Source organism: Pelodiscus sinensis, chromosome 24 (assembly GCF_049634645.1).
Source record: "Pelodiscus sinensis isolate JC-2024 chromosome 24, ASM4963464v1, whole genome shotgun sequence".
NCBI lineage: Eukaryota > Metazoa > Chordata > Testudines > Trionychidae > Pelodiscus > Pelodiscus sinensis.
In genome coordinates this window covers 4,802,378-4,822,087 of record NC_134734.1, presented here as the reverse complement: position 1 = coordinate 4,822,087, position 19,710 = coordinate 4,802,378, and the positions used below count along the sequence as shown (strand labels likewise).

The following is a 19,710-nucleotide window of genomic DNA, read 5'->3' as shown; positions in this document are numbered from 1 at the left end:
TGGAAGCTGTTTGGGGAAGTAACTGTCCATTGAATGTGTGTCTGTACAGCACCTAGCACAAGGAAGATCTGGTTCATGGCTGGGGCACTAGGCCCTACCATAATACGCCTAACAAACCAATAACCTATAGCTCCTAGGCCAGTGATGTCCTGATCTGTTGGTAGGGCTCTTAGGTGCATTTAATAAATAACGCGCAGCACTCTGCACAGTGAGGTCCTGGTCTATGACTGCCATAATACACCTAATAAATACCAGTGTACAGCATCTAGCACAAGGGGGAGCCTTGTTCATGCTGCGGGTTTCTTGGCATAGGTACTACCGTCGAACATCTGATAAACAGTATGCAGTGCTTAACACAATGAGACCTGGTCTGTGACTTAGCCTTCCTAGTAATACCCCAGTAATAAGGGCAGTGCTGATCCATAGGCAGATCTTGTCTCCTAACCCGCAGGCAGGAATGTTTGTCCCAAAGAAGCAACTTATTTAAAAAAAATCCCATGTAACATAATTCTGAAGTTTTCATTCATTATTCCTGTTCCTCCTAATCCATTTTCCAATCACGGCTCCTCTCTTGTGGTGGTGAGGTCTGTAGGTGAACAGCATAGTGTGCACAAAGACAACTTTTCCTTTAATCTTGCTGCTGTGTATTTTTATGGTGAATCCACACATGCCCAGCTGGGTTCCAGATAACCTGCTTGTAACACACACACCTTCCTAACATAGAGCAGTGATAGAAATGTAGCCGTGTTAGTCTGGTCTAGCTGAAACAAAATACAGGACTATGTAGCACTTTAAAGACTAACAAGATGGTTTATTAGGTGATGAGCTTTCGTGGGCCAGACCTACTCTGGCCCACGAAAGCTCATCACCTAATAAACCATCTTGTTAGTCTTTAAAGTGCTACATAGTCCTGTTTTTTCTTCCTAACATAGGCACTGCTGCTCTGGCTGGCTTTTTGGTATGCAACATGGTGAGTGCTGTTCAAGGTCTTACAAACTGCTTAAAGGGCCACTACCTGGTTTTAAAGCAGTTGTCTGTTAACCAGATTAGTTGTCTGTGTTGTGAGAGAGGTGAAGAGGATGCACCCACTCTTTATACTGCTGTGGTGTGTCTCTAACCTTCCCTTCTAAATCTTTGCTTTTGGACACTGCAGCCCATCATTGCGATAGCTAAGCATCTTCCACAAAATTAATTGCAGTAGCTTTTTCTCTTCTGATAGCTCCAGCCCCGCCAAGCAGATGCTATGAGGAGCCAATCACAGTGACCCTTTCTCTCTCAGGGGTTGTGTTTAATGTGTGGGGAAGTTGCAGAAGGGGGCAGAGTTAAGGTACCTTGCCTGGTCCCTCACTGTGTGTGTAGGGCACCACCCTGGGGAGTTGAATTGGCAACCTCCAGAACAAGAAGCATGAGCAGTGACAGCAGAGCCAGGGCTCCTTAGGCTGTAGCAGATTGGCTCCTCTATTCGAGTGCACAGGAGGAGCTGCAAGACCCACTTTCTAGAGGGCATTGCCTGGGAACTGGGGACTCCTGCTGTGTGCGTTAGGTGTGCCCAGGCATTGAGACCTGGTGGCTATGGGCTGGGAGAGGAGCCCGACAGTGTCAGAATCTCTTGCTTCTTGAGGCTTTTGCCTGGAAAGAGGCTAGGGCCTAGAACTCTAGAGGAGCTGGGATAGCTCAGTGACATGTCCCGTTTAGGGAGCAAGTGGCTGAGTTTGACGCTTCCCAGTGCCCGCCGCGCTGGGTGCTCAGATCTGGAGGTGGCAAGTGCCTGCCATGCCATAGCAAGGTGCTGCCCTGGTTGTGAATATGAGGGAATGGCTGGGGATCCCCAGAATGGATCATGTGGTGGTAGGAGCTGGATTGCAAACCCCACCCCCCGCCTTGGCGTGACATGTGACTGTTGGGGGCACTTGAGGGAAGTCGGGTAGTGTCAGACCCAGGCTCCATGGCAGCGCTGTGTGAATTGCTTCATGGTGGCCTGTGGGCGTGGGAGGCGGTGCTGTCACTCTGCCTCGCCCCCGGCTGTTGCCTGTCTGTGCCCGGGTGGCGCTGCGCTTCCAGAGAAGCGGGCACTGTCTTGATCCCTCTGTGGCGTGGTGCCAACGGCCCGGGCTCCGCTGTCTCCGGGGCAGCCGGCTGAGCAGGGAGCGGGTTATTTATAGCCCTGCGTTCCTGGAAGGAGATCTGGCTCTTCCCAGGCGGGTATTTTTGGAGCCTCTCTGCCCTGCTCCTGTTTCACGCTTTGTTTGGGCATAATCGTCCCCACCGCATCCCAGAGAGCCTAGCAACACGGGCTGCTTCCCCATTGGCTCCCAGGGATTCCTGCTGGCCAATGGGGAGCCTGTTGCCATGGCAGAGGACTGTTGCACAGAAGCGACTCCGAGGCAGGCTTTCCCTAGATCTGCTGTCAGGGCATCCGGGTTGCAGCCTCCGGGTCCCAGCGTGGGGCAGGTGTCCCTCAAGCTGGGATTGCAGGGGCCCAGAATGGGGATCTGTTGTTTGGACCGCAGGGCTTGATCAAGCTCCCAGGTGCCCATCCTGCCCTGCCAAAGACCAATTTTTAATTCACAGCCTCTGGCCTAGAAGCAAAGAGCAGACATGGTCCTTTGCCAGGAGAGCCAGGCATTGTGCCTTACTAGAGTGGGTTGAAGCGCCTTGCAAGAGGCAGACACAGTAAAAATATCCTTTCCCCTCCTGTCCCGGGTCACAGCTCATCAGAGGATTGCAAATTGTGAGTGTTGTCCCTCACTGCTGCACAGGACATGTTCAAACTCATGAAATCCTCCTGCATAGGAGGACATGTCTGTTCCCTGTATGCTGGGATTTGCAGAGTGCCCATGACTGGGTTGTTTCTCTGTTGGTGGTGCACATTCACACATGCCTTTGTGCACAGAGAAAAAAATATTTCACACATGGCTGGGAAAAATTCGCACATGGATGGAAAAGATGGGAGGAGCTTTTTATATCTTTTGGAGATGGGATTTATCCTGTTATAATTATCCCCCAGTTTTCAGTTACTACTTCATCTAGGAAATGTCTCTGATTCCTACAGATTCTAAGCTTTCAGGCAAATGGTTTCTAGCCCTTTGGGTAGGGAAGTTAAATCTTCCAGTGGTGAAGCTGACAATGCAATGTTGTTTCCTACATCTGCAGGCAGGCAGGCAGGCAGCCAGCCATGCTCAGTTCCCCCTGCTTATAGCTCTGCCAAGCTGCCACAGAACCCCAGCACCCAGCTTTTGGTCACAGTAACCCAGATGGTTGGTCAGCCATGAAACTGACAAGATTCGGATCAATTTCACTCTGCTTCTGTTGGCAAAGCTCTGAGCAGCAGCAGAGGCAGGCTGCTCCCATTCTGTAGCCAGAGACCATGGTGGTGGTAGTGGTGGTGCCGGGAGCCAGCGTATGGGCATCTACTATGTTTTGTTTATATATCACCTTGCACGGTGGGGCCCTGGTTTGTGAGGAAGGCAGTACAGATAACAAGTTTTTAATTGTGATCTGCTAGTAACTCATTCAGAGGTTATGAGTGTACTACAGGAGTAGGTGGGCGGGGTTCTGTGGCCTGCAGTGTTCAGAGGGTGATTGTGCTAGTCCCTTACAGTCAGTGAGTCATGGGAGCCTGTTACAAGCATTGGCAGCCTTGGATTGTTGCTTGGCCTTCTCTCTTCTGCCTGTGTATTATACAGCAGTGAAACAGCCCAGCAGCCTTAGCACCTCGAGCGTGAGCTGGCCTGGCCTGGCTGTGGGTTTTCTTTGCTGTGCAGGCATAGCCTTAGCCTCTCTGTCCCTCAGTTTCTCCCAGTGTACAAAGAGCTCAATAGTGCATCCTACCACACTTAAGTTGTGAGATAAATACATTAAAGATTGTGAGATGAGGAGATACAGTGGTGATGGGAGGGTGATATAATCCTGTAAGATCCTTCCCTCCTTGTGCCTCAGTTTCCTTCTCTGTGAAAAGGGACTGACAATATAGGTATGTTCAGGGCCTTGAGATCTGTGGGTGGAAAGAGCTAGCTATGAGAGCTAGGTGCCCATCTAGGTAGAAAGGGATTTGTCGTCGTGACCAACAAGAACAGCCAGAGCAGGTATAATCAATACTGTGATCCTCTAAAACAGGCCTCCATTTCAGATTTCTGAGACCATGACCTATGAAGGAAGGCTGAAAGAATTGGGCTTGTTTAGTTTGGAAAAGAGAAGATTGAGAGGGGACATGATAGCAGTTTTCCGGTATCTAAAAGGGTATCACAAGGAAGAGGGAGGAAAAATTGTTCTTCCTGGCCTCTGAGGACAGACCAAGAAGCAATGGGCTTTAACTGCAACAAGGAAAGTTTAGGTTGGACATTAGGAAAATGTTCCTGTCAGGGTGGTTAAAGACTGGAATAAATTGCCCAGGGAGGTTGTGGAATCTCCATCTTCGGAGAGAGTTAAGAGTAGTTTAGATAAATGTCTATCAGGGATGGTCTAGACAGTACTGGGTCCTGCCCTGACAGGGCAGGGGACTGGACTTGATGACCTCTCAAGATCCCTTCCAGTCCTAGTATTCTGTGATTCTGAGGTCAGGTTATTCCATCCCTGACACCATGACACTTCATGCTCTGTCTGCTGGATCAGTGCTGGCCGCTTTCTGGAGACAGAATATCAGGCTAGATGGGCCCCCTGGTCCAACTTGAGGTCCCCCACGTCTGATCCAGGCAGGTGACTCTTGTGGTTTGTTCTTTAATCTGACTCCTTAGTAGAGGTTTTGTGTGGGTTGGAAAACACCCTCTTTGCATTTCAGTTTGATAAGAAGCATTGGAAAATGACTAACCAGTGGTGCAAACCTTGCCCTGTGACTTCTACCTAATGAGCGGCACATACTTCCCCACCTGTTGGAGAATAGCTTTGGTTTATAACTCCAGCATGGAAGATTTATTGCTGTGGCTGGGCAGTAGAAAATAACTCTCTCTCTGCCTGTGCGGACTTTAAACTTTAAAGCCATTAGACCCACAAAGCACACCAGGTCTGGGAGTGTCTGTCTCCAGTTTCCTTGAGTTCTCAGTGTTAGGCAGTTAAGCCAGTACAGTGGTGGCTGTGGGTAACTTGCCCGTACTAAGTCCATAATTTCCCCCCATGGCTGGATGCTTATTTCTTGCTGAGGTCCACAAAGCAAGCCAGATTGGACAGGACTCTTCAAGCACACAGCTCCCCCAAGACTGGGATTTCAGAGGAGCTGTGTGCCTGGTCTAGCCCCAGTTTTTGTACCGATGAAATTGTTTTGTGTAGGAGGGGTTACTCTCTGCCAGTAGCATTAAATGAGTGTGGCCCTAGTGTGGATGCAGACATGTTGGTATAAATATGCCTTATATTGCCAAAGCTGTTTCCTCTTTCCTTGCACAAATGACCGTGACAAATTAGAGAACTGGTCTGAAATCAACAAGATGACAGTCAATAAAGACAATGCAACTTCACTTAGGAAGAAAAAAGTCAAATGCACAACTATGAAATTATGAACAACTGGAGAGACACTAACACTGCAGAAAAGATCGCCGTGGGGTGGGTGGGTGGGTGGGTGGGTGTGTGTGTGTGTGTGTGTTACAGTGGATCACAGGTTGAATGTAAATCAGCAGTGTGATGCTGTTCTGAAAAAGGCTAATGTCATTCTGGGGCACATTGACAGAAGGGTTGTATGTGAGGCACCAGAGGTAACTGTCCCACTCTGCGTGGTGCTCATGTGGCCTCCGCTGGAGTCCTGTGCCAGTTCTGGATGCCCTGGTGCAGGACAGATGTGGCCATGTTGGAAAGAGTCTAGAAGAGAGTAACACAAATGATCAGAAGTTTAGAAAACCTGACCTATGAGGAAAGGTCAAAACAATTGGGCTTGTTTAATCTTGAGAGGAGACAACTGAATGGGGAGCCAATAAGGGTCATCCAATATGTGAAGGCTGTTACAAAGAGCACGGTTGTCAGTTCTCGGTGTCCACTGATCTAGAGCAAGCAGTAATGGGTTTAATCTAGGGCAAGGGACAGAAGGTACACTTGAACCTCTTTAATCCGGCAGCCTTGGGGAACAGGCTATGCCGGATTATGGAATTTTCCAGACCATGGATGTTTGCCATAATGAAGGGTTCTGGGGGTGCAGGATCTGGGAGGGAGGATGTAAGAGTATGCTGGGGGTGGGTCAGGGAGGGAGGGAGAGTGCATGATGAGGATTGGGGTGTGGGGTCTGGGCATGAGAGGGGTGGGGGTAGGGATGTCAACATGTAGTTGAGCACACGATTAACCAATAAGCCAGGTCTTATCAGAAGCAGCAAGGGGCTGGAGGAGCTGGTGCCATAGGGGAGCACAGAGTCACTTCCTCTTCCCCATGCTAGGGTCCGAATCCTGGGCATTCCCCAATCAAAGACACCTAGATTACAAAGACTCAAGAGTATTAGGGAAAATTTTCTAACTCTAAATGGAGTTACGCTCTGGAATTGGGATGTTAGAGTTTAACCGGTTAACTGAGACGTTGGTGCATATCAGTTAATGTTATTGGTTTAACTCTGCCCCGCTGCTGCCTCCATGGGAGTGGGGTTGGTGGCCCTGGTCCTGGGGAGGCTTCGCTGCGGGTTCTGCAGTATAAATCTTATTTAAGCTTTTATATGGCACAGCCTGCAGCGTGTAACCGCTGAGATTTTTAGCAGCTACATGGTTACCTTTTTCACCAACTTTTACATCCCTCGTCAGATTTGTAGACAGAGAGAGCCCTGCGTGAATACAAAATTGGCGTCTGCATCTGCAGAAATGATCCGCAGATATCGGCATCCACATCTGTGTATATAAAGCGAGAATCTGTGGATTTGCGGGGTTCTGGATGCAAAATTTGTGCATGCATCTGTATCCCGCAAAATGTGCCAGATATCCTCATCCACATCCACAGATATAAAGCCAGCTGTGGACTTGCAGGGCTCTATTTATATGGTCCTGCTGCAGTGCAGGGGTCTGGATTTGTTGACCTCTTGAGGTCCCTCCCAGCCCTATGGGTAGTTGCAGTGATAAAACACCTTTGTCCACTGCTGCAACTGCATCCCTGCTAGTGTTGTTATGTATCACGTGTCTTGCTGGAGTGCCTACGCACTAGGACCCCACACCAGGGAGTGGACAGTCTAAATACAGGGAGATTGTACCGCATTAGCTAGATAAACAGAGTTACAGTGGTGCAGCTTTTTGTGTGTAGATGAGGCATGAGGGTGCTGGCGGCACTAATAAACCCTGCTAGCTGCTAGGAACAATGTCATGCCTGCCACAGGTGGCAGAGCGCAGCAGCCTGCGAAGAGAGATGGGCCAGTGGCAGAGCTCTCGCCTACAACTTGGGAGAGTGGGGCCACATTCCCCACGTCTGTCATTGACATTCATGTTGCCTGGCTGTAAAGTGGGGTGACAGAGCCTTGCTTGCGGGCTGTGAGGGTATCCCGTGAAGTAGTGAGGTGTGCAGGTACTGCGATAGCAGGGGCTGGATAGCGTGATAGAGAGTCAGTGTCGCATTGATGATTGTGCGCTGAAGTTTGACAAAGCCTGGGAACTTCCTTCCAGAGAGCTGGATGAAGTGAATTCTCTGTTTGCACAATACAATTATCAAGTCAGGCAGCTTAAAATTTGCTCCTTTTGCTTTTAACTTGGCTCCGCTACCATCCTGTCAGCTTGAATTCTCTAATCCTTGAGTTCCAGCATGCCCTGTATGCCACAAGCGTGGGGACACGTGCAGGGTTGTATACGGCATCTCTGACAAAGTACCAATCTCATTTTCCTTAAGCACACTCCTGCAGCCGTGCTTTGATAACCAGGTCAGCACGGATGGTTCCAATATCCTTGCAGACAGCAGCTCTCAGCTATGCTGCCTTAGCTTGCCTCAGTGCTGCATGCTGGTGGGTGAGGCGGTGAATTATTTAGCAAGCTAGAAGTGCTTCTGCCTTTCGTTGCTGGCTTAGGACAGCGGCACTTTTCACTGTGGGCAACTTGCAAAGTTGGACTTGGAGAAGGGATAAAGCTGGGGCTAACTCTATTGGGTAGAGGCCACTTGAGAATAGGCTTCAGAAGGCAAATCTGATTCACGTGCTTCTAAGTCACCCCAGCTCACAGGAGCACTTAGAACAGCTGCATGCTCTGCACACGCTTCCGGGGAGCGCCGGCTGCCTGTCAAGTTGCTGTTTCATCTTCCCCTCGTTCCAACCTGACTTCCAGGCTTGTACTGCCATGCCCGTGGGTGGGGCATTGGGAACGGAACTGCACCTAGGACCGCTGGCTCTCAAAGCACAGATCTCTGCTGACGACTGACCCTGTTAGCTCTCAGCTGCCAGCAGGCTCCTCCACTTCTAGATGTGGCCCAGTCTCAACTATTGGGGGAGAGGAATGCAGAGTGTGAGGGAGGTTGTGTGGCCTGGTGGGTAGAGCCCTGGACTGGGACGCTTGGGGTCAGTTCCCCACTCTGCTTCTGGGTGGCTGTGGCCAAATCGTATCTGTCGGTGCCATCTGCCTGTCATGCAGCTGCTACCAAGCATGTGTACAGAGTGCCTGGCTATCGCACGAGTGCGCCGCTGGCGAAGGCTGGGTGGGTGTCTAGCCCCTGGTGATATGCATGGCCAGGAGACCTTTGTGGACTAGAGCCAATCCCTGCTCTTGTGACCCTCTTCTCCTTTGGGCCGATGCTTCCTAGTGTTAGAATTCTACAGCAGGCGCTAATCCTTCGCTCGCCAGAGTAGCTCCCTCACTTGATTGAGTCCCTGCCATAGACTCATAGAAATGCTGGGTTGGAAGGGACCTCTGAAGGTCAATAAATTCAGCCCCCTGTGCTGTGGGGACCCAAGTAATCATAGATCAGCAATGGGCAACCTACTCTAGTGAGTGGGCCACACGAGCGGCTTCCTTCGTCTCAGGCCGTAAAATCATTGTAACCCAGATGGTCTCCTGGGATCGGGCAGTTTTGCTAACTGCACTTGCGCACCTAGAATTTGCAAGGGGAAGCCGATTGTCCAAGAGTTAGAAAGATTTGCCTAATACATAACCGCAGCCTCCCTTGTTGCAGATTAAGCCCATTCCTGCTTGTCCTACCTCCAGTGTATGTGAGAACAGTCCTTCCCTGTCCTCTTTATAACAGCCCTGACGGGGTTTGAAGACTGTTTTCAGGTCCCTATTCCGTGGTTGTTTTTCAAGACTAAACATGCCCAGGTTTTTAACCTCCTCCCGTAGGTCAGGATTTCTAACCCTTTGATCATTTTTGTTGTCCTCCTCTGGATTCGTTCCAGTTTGTCTCAGCTTTCGGGAAGCGGGGAACCCAGAACTGGACCCAGGACAACGGCAGTGCCAAGCAGAATGGGACAGTGGCTTTCTGGTGCCTTAGAGCAGGGGTCTCAGACATTAGTGTACTGTGGTCTCTCCTGCTCTGCCAGTGTAGCACGCAGAAGTTGAGTCTCTTGAGGACTGTAGTCTTAATGCTGGAGAATTTTGAAAGGAAAAGGGCAGTCCAAAAAAAACCTCAACATTTTCGTGCGATGGGAAACCAATTGGCCACTCAGTTCTGCTCATCATTCCCCATGTGATGGGGAAACTGAGACCCAAAAGGGGGGGAAGTGACTTGGTCAAGTCACCCAGTGGCAGAGTTGGGAATAGAATCCAGGGCTCCTGGTGTCACTGCCCCCCTCACTGGGGCACTAGTATCCCCTAGAGGTGACTGGCTCACAGGCGTTGGTGCTACTGCCTATGAGCTGTCCTTTTAGCTGGGGCAAGCGTGTTCAGACAGAGAAGTCCCCATGGGCCACGTTGCTGATGCCCGGCTAACAGCTTGACCCACAGTCTGCAGATTGTAAACCAGGTTTGGAATGAGGATCTGATTGCTTCCCGCTTTTGCAAGCTCACTTTCTTCCCCTGTTGTTGTGACAGCCCCAGGTGCCTGAAGCAGCCAGGGGTGGGAAGTGTTGGCTTTGCATAAGAATGGCGTGCACTGAGCAGAGGCTAGTGTGTGGATTTGTGCAGGGTGCTGGGTTTCACCCTTCTACTCCACGTGGGTTATTTTGTATTGCTGGTATTACCGTAATGTTCATAGAATCATGGAATCCTAGAACTGGAAGGGACCTCAAGACATCATTGAGTCCAGTCCCCTGTCCTCGCGGCAGGACCAAGCACCATCTAGACCATCCCTGACAAGTAAGTGTCCGTCTAACCTGCTCTTAAATATCTCCAGTGATGGAGACTCCACAGCATCCCTGGGCAATTTATTCCAGTTCTTAACCACCCCGACAGATAGGAAGGTTTTCCTAATGTCCAACCTAAACCTCTCTTGCTGCAATTTAAGCCCCTTGCTTCTTGTCCTGTCCTCAGAGGCCAAGGAGAACAATTTTTCTCTCTCCTCCTTGTAACATCCTTTTAGCTACTTGAAAACTGCTCTCCTGTCCCTTCTCTGTCTTCTCTTTTCTAAACTAAACAAGCCCGATTCTTTCAGCCTTGCCTCCTTCCTCATGTTTTCTAGGCCTTTAATCATTTTTGTTGCTCTTTTCTGGACCTTCTCCAGTTTCTCCACATCTTTCTTGAAATGTGGTGCCCAGAACTGGACACAGTACTCCCAAGTGAGGCCCAATCAGTGCAGAGTAGAGCAGAAGAATGACTTCTCGTGTCTTGCTCACAACACTCCTATTAATGCAGCCCAGAATCATGTTTGCTCTTTTTTTTTTTTTTTTTTTTTTTTTTTTTGCAACATTGTCACACTGATGACTTATATTTAGCTTGTGGTCCTCTGTGACCCCTAGATCCCTTTCTGCAGGACTCCTTCCTAGACAGTCACTTCCCATTTTGTAGATGTGAAATGGATTGTTCCTTTCTAAGTGGAGTATTTTGCATTTCTCTCTATTGAACTTCATCCTATTCACCTCAGACCATTTCTCCAGTTTGTCCAGATCATTTTAAATTATGACCCTATCCTCCAAAGCAGTTGCAACCCCTCCCAGCTTGGTATCATCTGCAAACTTAATAAGCAAACTCTCTATGCCGCCATCTAAATGGTTGATGAAGATATTGAACAGAACTGGTCCCCAAACAGACCCCTGCGGAATCCCACTTGTTACGGCCTTCCAGCCTGGCTGTGAACCCTTAATAGCTACTCTCTGAGAATGGTTATCCAGCCAGTTATGCACCCACCTTAGAGTAGCCCCATCTAGGTTGCATTTCCCTAGTTTATTGATAAGAAGGTTATGCAAGATTGTGTCAAATTCCTTACGCCCGTCTAGGTATGCAATGTCCACTGCTTCTCCCTTATCCACAAGTCTTGTTATCCTATCAAAGAAAGCTAACAGATTTGTTCTTTACATTGTTGTGGGCCTGCAGCCCCAGGCCAGGGCCCTATTGTGGGAAGCACTCGACGTTATTGTTTATTAGTTGTATTATGGGAGTGTCTGGAAGCTCTTTCTGTACGTGAGGCCCCCATTATGAAGGGCGCAGCAGGTTGTTATTTATTGTGTATATTACAGTCACACCTAGGAGTACCAGGCCCCCATTGTGCTAGGCGCTGTACATTTATTGTTTGTATTACCATGGTGCTCTGGCCTTTATTGTGCTCTCTGTCATGCGTTATTAGTTATCTGTGTTACCATGGTGTCTATGACCTCTGCGTGCTTGGTGCTGTATAGAACAAGATATTTGCTGTCCGGGTTGCAGGTAGCCAGCACTGCGTGTGTTTCCCCTGCTTGAGGTTCCACTTCCCCTCCTGGGACTGGCACTTCCTAGGAATGCATCCTGGCGGTGGCAGGTCGCACCTGGAGCAGCCCTGATACCTGCTGGCAGTCTAGCGGGACAGCTGCTTGGCCGGTGCGAGGTTTGTCCCCCATCGTGCTTATCACGCCAGGGTAGGATGTGGCGATGCCGTCCCAAGCTAGCAGCTCTTCAGGACCTGGGGCTGCAGCTTTGCTCAGGAGGCTGGTAGAGAAGCCCTGTCAAGAGGGATGCTCTGGCTGCTTCCTGAGGGATGCTGGAGTTCCCCGTGATCCTTGTCCCATTGCAGAGTGCCTGGGTGCTGTTCCTCCCCCAGGTCCAGTCGAAAGTGTCCTGGGGCCCGCCCACTGTTTCTGTCTCAGGGAGAAGGGCTAGGGGTGTTAACAGGTATTTAACACCTGGTTACGTGGTAGACATCACCCACGCCATGGTGGGAGGGCTGCCCCAGCCCGCCTGCCCCCGTTTTATTAGTTAGCTGGTTAAACTTAACATTTACCTGGTTAGCGAATTAAACAGGATTTTACATCCCTAGTAACAAACCTGGTCAAGCTGGGACCCCGCCTCCTGGAGTCATGCCACCGGCCTCCCCCCCCCAGTGCTGCACGGCTCTCTGGAGTGAGCTGGTGGCATGCAATGTGGGGAGGCGAGGCACGTCTTGGCTGGTGGCAGGTGCAGGGGAGGCTGGTGCTCAGCAGTGGATTCTGGCGGCGTGAGGACCAAACCTGGATAGGAGCAGCTTGTAGGCAAAGTCTCTTGGGCATGATTCCTTTGGTTGGGCCTGTGAGGCCTCTTATTCCTGCCGTGTGTCTTTGCTCAACGGGCAGCCTCCCTGCATCCCAGACAGCCTCGTTCGGTGGCTGTCTCTCAGATTGCTCGCGGTGTTTCCGGAGTCCGTCGTTGTTAGAGTTGGGAGTGAACGGCCCAAGAAAGGTGCGTTTCCACTGTCGCCAGCCAGAAGCCGTCGGCCAAACGCGGGGATCCCCGGGGAAGGTTCCTTGACCTGTGCCACAGAGAAGATTGAGCAGGATGGATCCTTGCCCTCGCTTTTGGCTGCGGCGCCTCTGCAGAGACCTGAGGGGGCCGCAGTGGAGTGTGCCCCTTTGGTGGGAAGCTGAGAGCTGCGCGCTGCGGGGTTTCCTTCAGAAAGGCGGTTGGCCTGGAGGCCACGCGCAGACGGTGGGGGCGGCGGCCCGGCCTGGTGGGTGGGTTCCTGTTGAGTGGCAGCACAGCCCTGCCCGTGCAGGGCAGGCCGGGTGGCTCAATTGGTCGCGCTCCTGCCTGGCTTGCTTTGGGGCTGTCGTTCAGCTGTTCTTCTTGTCAGTTTCCTCTTTGCCATTTTGTTCAAACAGCTGCCTTGATCCCAGCCCCCCTTCCCCGCCGTCCTTCCCCGACCTCCGGTCTCGCCTGCGCGCCACAAGGACAGCTTCCCCGGGAGGGACTGGGAGCCAGGGCTAGCACCCTCCGCTCACTCCCACACCTTCGCAGGCTCCGGGCAGGGAGCAGCTGCCCACACCGGGGGCAACTGGACACTTTCCCCCATGGTGATACCTTCCAGCATCGAGGTGCCACCGCCTCCGGCCATGCTGCTGGCCCTGCAGACGGACTGGGGCAGGAGGGAGCCCGCGTGCTACCTGCCATCTTCCCGCTGCCACAGGCAGTCATCCACAGGTGGGCCCCGGCACTGGGCGGTGGGAGATGGCTGGTGCCTGCCTCCTCCCTGTGTGATGGAGATGGGAGGTCAGGATTTGTGTTCAGGGGTTGGGAGACGGGGCCGAGAGAGCAAGAGTCTGAGAAAAGGTGGCTAGCGGGTGCCTTGAGGTTCCTTCCACTCTAGTCCTGAGTTGTGAGCGTCTCTCTGAAGGATCTGGAGGTGGGAGCAAGCAGGCAGGTGACAAAATGTACAGATGCCTCAGTTATGGGGCTGACGTGGGGCCAGGCAGGGTCCCAGGAGCTCTCACCAAGCTGGGGGAAAGGGTGGCTCGGAAGCAGATGGTAGTCGGGTTTGCTGTCTGCAGGGGTGTGTCCAAGAGGGAAAAGCTGAAGCAGCTCGGACACTAGACAGGCGTGAAAACAGCCCACAGGCGCTCGAGAAGGCCAGCAGCGTGGTGCAGAGTTCTGCCCATGCCCAGCCACAGTCACGTAAGGGCTCAGCTGGGCAGTGTGCAATGAGCGACTTGTGTCTTGGCCCCCTCTTTGTAGAGCAATGGTGCAGCCGCTTGGAGTGGTGTGTGCATGATGGGGCGCCCCAGCTCTGAAAGGGGATGAGAGTGATCCATGGCCTGGAAAAACTGGAGAGAGATGCGGGTTGGCACTGGAGAGATCCGTGAAGGGATCGGTGGAACTGAGAAGGGGAGTCTGGGGGTCAGTCCTCCCAGCCTTGCAGCTAGGGGGCATGTGATAAAATGGAAAGCCTGGGGAGCTGTAAACCTGGCTGAGGAAAGGCTGTGTGCTCAACTGTGTGATTGGCCTGGGGAGCTGCCTTCCATAAGATAGAGGTCTATAAAATCGTGGTCGGTGCGGAGAAGGTGAATGAGGAAGTGTTTTGGATTGCTTCTCATAACGCAAGAAGTAGGGGTTGCCTAGTGACATTAAGAGGCAGCAGCTTTAAAACAGAAACAAAAGGCAGGATTTCTTCACACCACACATGACCAACCTGTGGAACTCCCTGCTAGAGGATGTTGTGAAGGCCAAGACTATAAGAGGGTTAGAAAAAATAAAAAAGAGCTAGGTAAGTTCCTGGAGGCCAGGTCGTCAATGGCTGTTGGCTAGGATGGGCAGGGATGCAAGACAATGCTATAAAGTATCCTCCACCTCTGTCAGAGGCTGGGAATGGGCACTGGGATGGGTCACATGATGATTCCCTGTTCTGTTCAGACCCTCTGGGGCACCTGGCACTGCCCACTATGAGATCCTGGTCTAGCTAGACCTTTGGTCTCACCCCGTCTGGCCAGTGTTGTGATAAGCCCCGAAGCTCAGCGAGACACAGAAGTGCCCAGCTGTCTGAGTGCTGTTGTGGGCAGGTTATTCCCGCCTGCTGCAGGCGCCTCGCACTGTCCTCCCAGCATCCAGCGCTGAGCCTTGGGGCTGATCCCCCCGAGCTGCGTCTGTGTTCCTGTGGGTTGGATGTGGAGAGGAGCTGGGGGAGGTGTCCAGGTTTGTCAGAGGGGGGCAGGTATCTCCTGGCCCACAGGGCGGCCTCAAGGCATATCTGGCAGGGAGGAAGGGGTGTGAAGCAGATGTCAGAACGTCACTGGCAGCAGGATTAGGCTGTGTGCTGGGGGCTTCCAGAGCCTGGGGCCCAGACATGCCCTGGCCCCTTCCCCCTGTGCAGTGTAGGGTGGGGGAGAATCTCCCTGCCCTGTGTGTGTCTCATGGGGATCCCAGAGTCGGGGGAGCCTTCTCTCCAGAGCAGTTGGCTCTAGTCCCTCCCTGCTGCCTCAGTCAGCTGCCAGGATTGCCTAGCTCCCAGGGGGTTAAAAATAACCCCAGCAGCTGTGCTGCCTGGGGCCCCACCCAGCCTCCCAGCTGGCTCTCTGATGGTGCTCAGCCAAGTGCAGGACAGTTGTAGGGCCCCTCCCCAATCCTGGCATGTGAGTGTCTCAGCTGGCACTGGGGCAGGTCCCAGGGCCCGGATCCCGACATGAGCCCCTCGTCTGGCACCAGGGCAGGTCCCAGGGTCCCGATCCCAAATGTGAGCCCCTCGTCTGGCACCAGGGCAGGTCCCAGGGCCCGGATCCCGACATGAGCCCCTCGTCTGGCACCAGGGCAGGTCCCAGGATCCCAATCCCAAATGTGAGCTCCTCGTCTGGTAGCTGGGCAGGTCACAAGGCCCCGATCCCGACGTGAGCCCCTCGTCTGGCACCAGGGCAGGTTCCAGGGCCCCGATCCCAAATGTGAGCCCCTCGTCTGCTACCTGGGCAGGTCACAAGGCCCCGATCCTGATGTGAGCCCCTCGTCTGCTACCTGGGCAGGTCACAAGGCCCCGATCCCAAATGTGAGCCCCTCGTCTGGTAGCTGGGCAGGTCACAAGGCCCCGATCCCAACGTGAGCCCCTCATCTGGCACCAGGGCAGGTCCCAGGGCTCCGATCCCGACGTGAGCCCCTCGTCTGGTAGCTGGGCAGGTCACAAGGCCCCGATCCCAACGTGAGCCCCTCGTCTGGTAGCTGGGCAGGTCACAAGGCCCCAATCCCAACGTGAGCCCCTCGTCTGGTAGCTGGGCAGGTCACAAGGCCCCGATCCCAACGTGAGCCCCTCGTCTGGTAGCTGGGCAGGTCACAAGGCCCCGATCCCAACATGAGCCCCTCGTCTGGCACCAGAGCAGGTCCCAGGGCCCCAATTCTGATGTGAGCCCCTCGTCTGGTACCTGGGCAGGCCCCAGGGCTCTGCTCTCCAGATTTGCTTCCCCAGTGGCACCTGGTTGGGTCACAGGCCCCCAGTTGTGCGTGTGCGCGGGTGCTGTGTCAGGGCAAGTCGCAGGCCCCTCATCCCTGCCCAGATGCTCCTTGGTTGGCACCCGGGCAGGCCAGAGAGCAGTCCTGGTGTGCTGGCTCCTTGGGTAGCGCTAGAGCCGAGCCAGTCACGGGGCTCCGATCCAGGCGTGCAGGATCCTGGCCCGCAGGGGCTGGCGTAGGGCCAGCGCACAGGCAGTTGTGCCCCAGGACCCCAGGCTTTGACTCTGGCTGGACTCGTACTCACCCCGGGCCAAGGAGCAATGGAAGGAAAGTCCCGGGGACCCTCGTTTGGGGGGCCACCCAAACATGCACATTCCTTCTGGGTGAACTTGTTTCAGTGGGAAAGAAAACCCGACAAAGCTTCACTTTGGCTGGGGCGGAACCAAATTCAGCAGCCCCTGAGCCCGTCCTCTGGGCCCAGGCCGTGGGGCTGGTCTCTGTACCTGCAGACGGGGGGCGCTGTTACTTAAAGGCTGCGTGTGGCAGGCACTGCTCTGCGATGGCCTGTTGCACTGTGTGTGAGCGAGCTGATTTGCCTCAGCTGAGTGGGCTGAGGGCACAGGGCGGTGTCAAAGCTGGCAGCTAGAGCTGGAGGGGGAGGGCAGCTGGGCTGTGTTGGGGGGCGGGTGCTGGGGTTCCGGTTGGCACTTTGGGGGAGGCCAAGGGCTCACACTGACCCCTTCTCCATCTCCCTCTGCCCCACAGGTGGCAGCAGCAGCAGCGCAGGATGCCAGCTGCCGCCCGCCAGCCAGCCTGCCTCTCTGGGCCTCTCTCTTCCCACTGAGCCAAACATGTCGAGCCAGCACGGTCATGCCCCCTTCTCCAGCATCCAGTCCATGGCTGATCACCCGCAGGTACCTAGAGCGGGTGAGGGGCTGCGGGAGCAGCTGGCTCTGGCTGAAGGGATTCTGGATGCAGAGGGCCTGGTCTGAGCCTCCTCGCGGGACAGACGAACAGCCTGGGAGCCCTGCAAGGGGCTGGAGATCTTCCCTCCTCACCCAGAGCCTGGCCCCAGCGGGAACGCCTGGCAGACGGGCTTAGAGCCAGGGCTCCTGCTGCCCTGGCACAGCCTGGCCAGCCTCGTGGGAGGGCTTGGTGCTGGGTGGGGTAGCCGTGGGGGGGAGGGCAATGGGTGTGCCTGGAGCACCCGTCCCCCACCGTGACTGCCCATCCATGTCACCGCAGATCCTGCCAGACCTGAGCGTCCTGCAGAGGCGAATCCCCCTGACCTTCCGGGACTCGGCCACGGCGCCGCTGCGCAAGCTTTCTGTCGACCTCATCAAAACCTACAAGCACATCAATGAGGTGAGCTCCGGGGTGGGGAGCGCGGTGCCCCCCGCGGACGCCTTGCTTCGGGGCAGCGCTGCTCCCTCCCCAGCCCCTGTGACAGCGTGCGGAGCCGGGCTGGCCTGGAGCTCTGGGCACGGGCAGCACACGGGAGGCTGGCTCTCTGCAGTGGGCTCCCTGGCCTGGGCCGCAGGGTCCCTGGGGATTGCTGTGGGCAGGCTCCCCGGCCTGGACTGCAGGCTCCCCAGGGCTCGGTGTGGGCAAGTTCTCCGACCTGGGCCGCAGGCTCCCCTGGGCTCGGTGTGGGCAAGTTCTCCGACCTGGGCCGCAGGCTCCCCTGGGCTCGGTGTGGGCAAGTTCTCCGACCTGGGCCGCAGGCTCCCCTGGGCTCGGTGTGGGCAAGTTCTCCGACCTGGGCCACAGGCTCCCCGGGGCTCGGTGTGGGCAAGTTCTCCGACCTGGGCCACAGGCTCCCCGGGGCTCGGTGTGGGCAGGCTCCCCGGCCTGGGCCGCAGGCTCCCCGGGGCTCGGTGTGGGCAGGCTCCCCGGCCTGGGCCGCAGGCTCCCCGGGGCTCGGTGTGGGCAGGCTCCCCGGCCTGGGCCACAGGCTCCCCGGGGCTCGGTGTGGGCAGGCTCCCCGGCCTGGGCCACAGGCTCCCCGGGGCTCGGTGTGGGCAGGCTCCCCGGCCTGGGCCGCAGGCTCCCCGGGGCTCGGTGTGGCCAGGCTCCCCGGCCTGGGCCGCAGGCTCCCCGGGGCTCGGTGTGGGCAGGCTCCCCGGCCTGGGCCACAGGCTCCCCGGGGCTCGGTGTGGGCAGGCTCCCCGGCCTGGGCCACAGGCTCCCCGGGGCTCGGTGTGGGCAGGCTCCCCAGCCTGGGCCGCAGGCTCCCCAGGGCTCGGTGTGGGCAGGCTCCCCGGCCTGGACTGCAGGCTCCCCGGGGCTCGGTGTGGGCAGGCTCCCCGGCCTGGGCCGCAGGCTCCCTGGGGCTCGGTGTGGGCAGGCTCCCCGGCCTGGGCCGCAGGCTCCCTGGGGCTCGGTGTGGGCAGGCTCCCCGGCCTGGGCCGCAGGCTCCCCGGGGCTCGGTGTGGGCAGGCTCCCCACTCTGGGCCGCAGGCTCCCCTGGGCTCGGTGTGGGCAGGCTCCCCGGCCTGGGCCACAGGCTCCCCGGGGCTCGGTGTGGGCAGGCTCCCCGGCCTGGGCCGCAGGCTCCCCAGGGCTCGGTGTGGGCAGGCTCCCCGGCCTGGGCCGCAGGCTCCCTGGGGCTCGGTGTGGGCAGGCTCCCCACTCTGGGCCGCAGGCTCCCCTGGGCTCGGTGTGGGCAGGCTCCCCGGCCTGGGCCACAGGCTCCCCGGGGCTCGGTGTGGGCAGGCTCCCCGGCCTGGGCCGCAGGCTCCCCAGGGCTCGGTGTGGGCAGGCTCCCCGGCCTGGACTGCAGGCTCCCCGGGGCTCGGTGTGGGCAGGCTCCCCGGCCTGGGCCGCAGGCTCCCTGGGGCTCGGTGTGGGCAGGCTCCCCGGCCTGGGCCGCAGGCTCCCTGGGGCTCGGCGTGGGCAGGCTCCCCACTCTGGGCTGCAGGCTCCCCGGGGCTCAGCGTGGCAGGCTCCCCAGGGCTCGGTGTGGGCAGGCTCCCTGGCCTGGGCCGCAGGCTCCCCGGGGCTCGGTGTGGGCAGGCTCCCTGGCCTGGGCCGCAGGCTCCCCGGGGCTCGGTGTGGGCAGGCTCCCTGGCCTGGGCCGCAGGCTCCCCAGGGCTCGGTGTGGGCAGGCTCCCTGGCCTGGGCCGCAGGCTCCCCGGGGCTCGGTGTGGGCAGGCTCCCCACTCTGGGCCGCAGGCTCCCCGGGGCTCAGCGTGGCAGGCTCCCCGGGGCTCGGTGTGGGCAGGCTCCCTGGCCTGGGCCGCAGGCTCCCTGGAGGATTCGGGATCTGCCTGACTGGGATGCCAGCAGGCCGGTGCTGACGCTGCCCCTCCCCCAGGTGTACTACGCCAAGAAGAAGCGGCGGGCGCAGCAGGTGCCCCCCGAGGACTCGAGCACCAAGAAGGAGCGCAAGGTGTACAACGAGGGCTACGACGACGACAACTACGACTACATCGTCAAGAGCGGGGAGCGCTGGCTGGAGCGCTACGAGATCGACTCGCTCATTGGCAAGGGCTCCTTTGGCCAGGTCAGTCCCCTCCCCCCCAAACTGTCCTCACATCCCTAACCCCAGCAACGAGATGGACTCGCTCACCTTCAGCTGGGCCAGCCCTTGGCCCTCCTGCA

The 19,710-nt window shown here is 56.1% G+C and overlaps 1 protein-coding gene across 1 annotated transcript in view; it reads left to right on the top strand.

The window, feature by feature from the left end:
- LOC102447848 (dual specificity tyrosine-phosphorylation-regulated kinase 1B) overlaps positions 1-19,710 on the top strand; it is a 31,545-nt gene that overhangs the window by 4,324 nt on the left and 7,511 nt on the right. The window contains exons 2-5 of the mRNA XM_075908482.1: positions 13,201-13,383; positions 16,873-17,021; positions 17,353-17,472; positions 19,424-19,612. Coding sequence (XP_075764597.1) covers positions 13,201-13,383; positions 16,873-17,021; positions 17,353-17,472; positions 19,424-19,612 — 641 coding nt within the window. The remainder of the gene's footprint in view (positions 1-13,200; positions 13,384-16,872; positions 17,022-17,352; positions 17,473-19,423; positions 19,613-19,710) is intronic.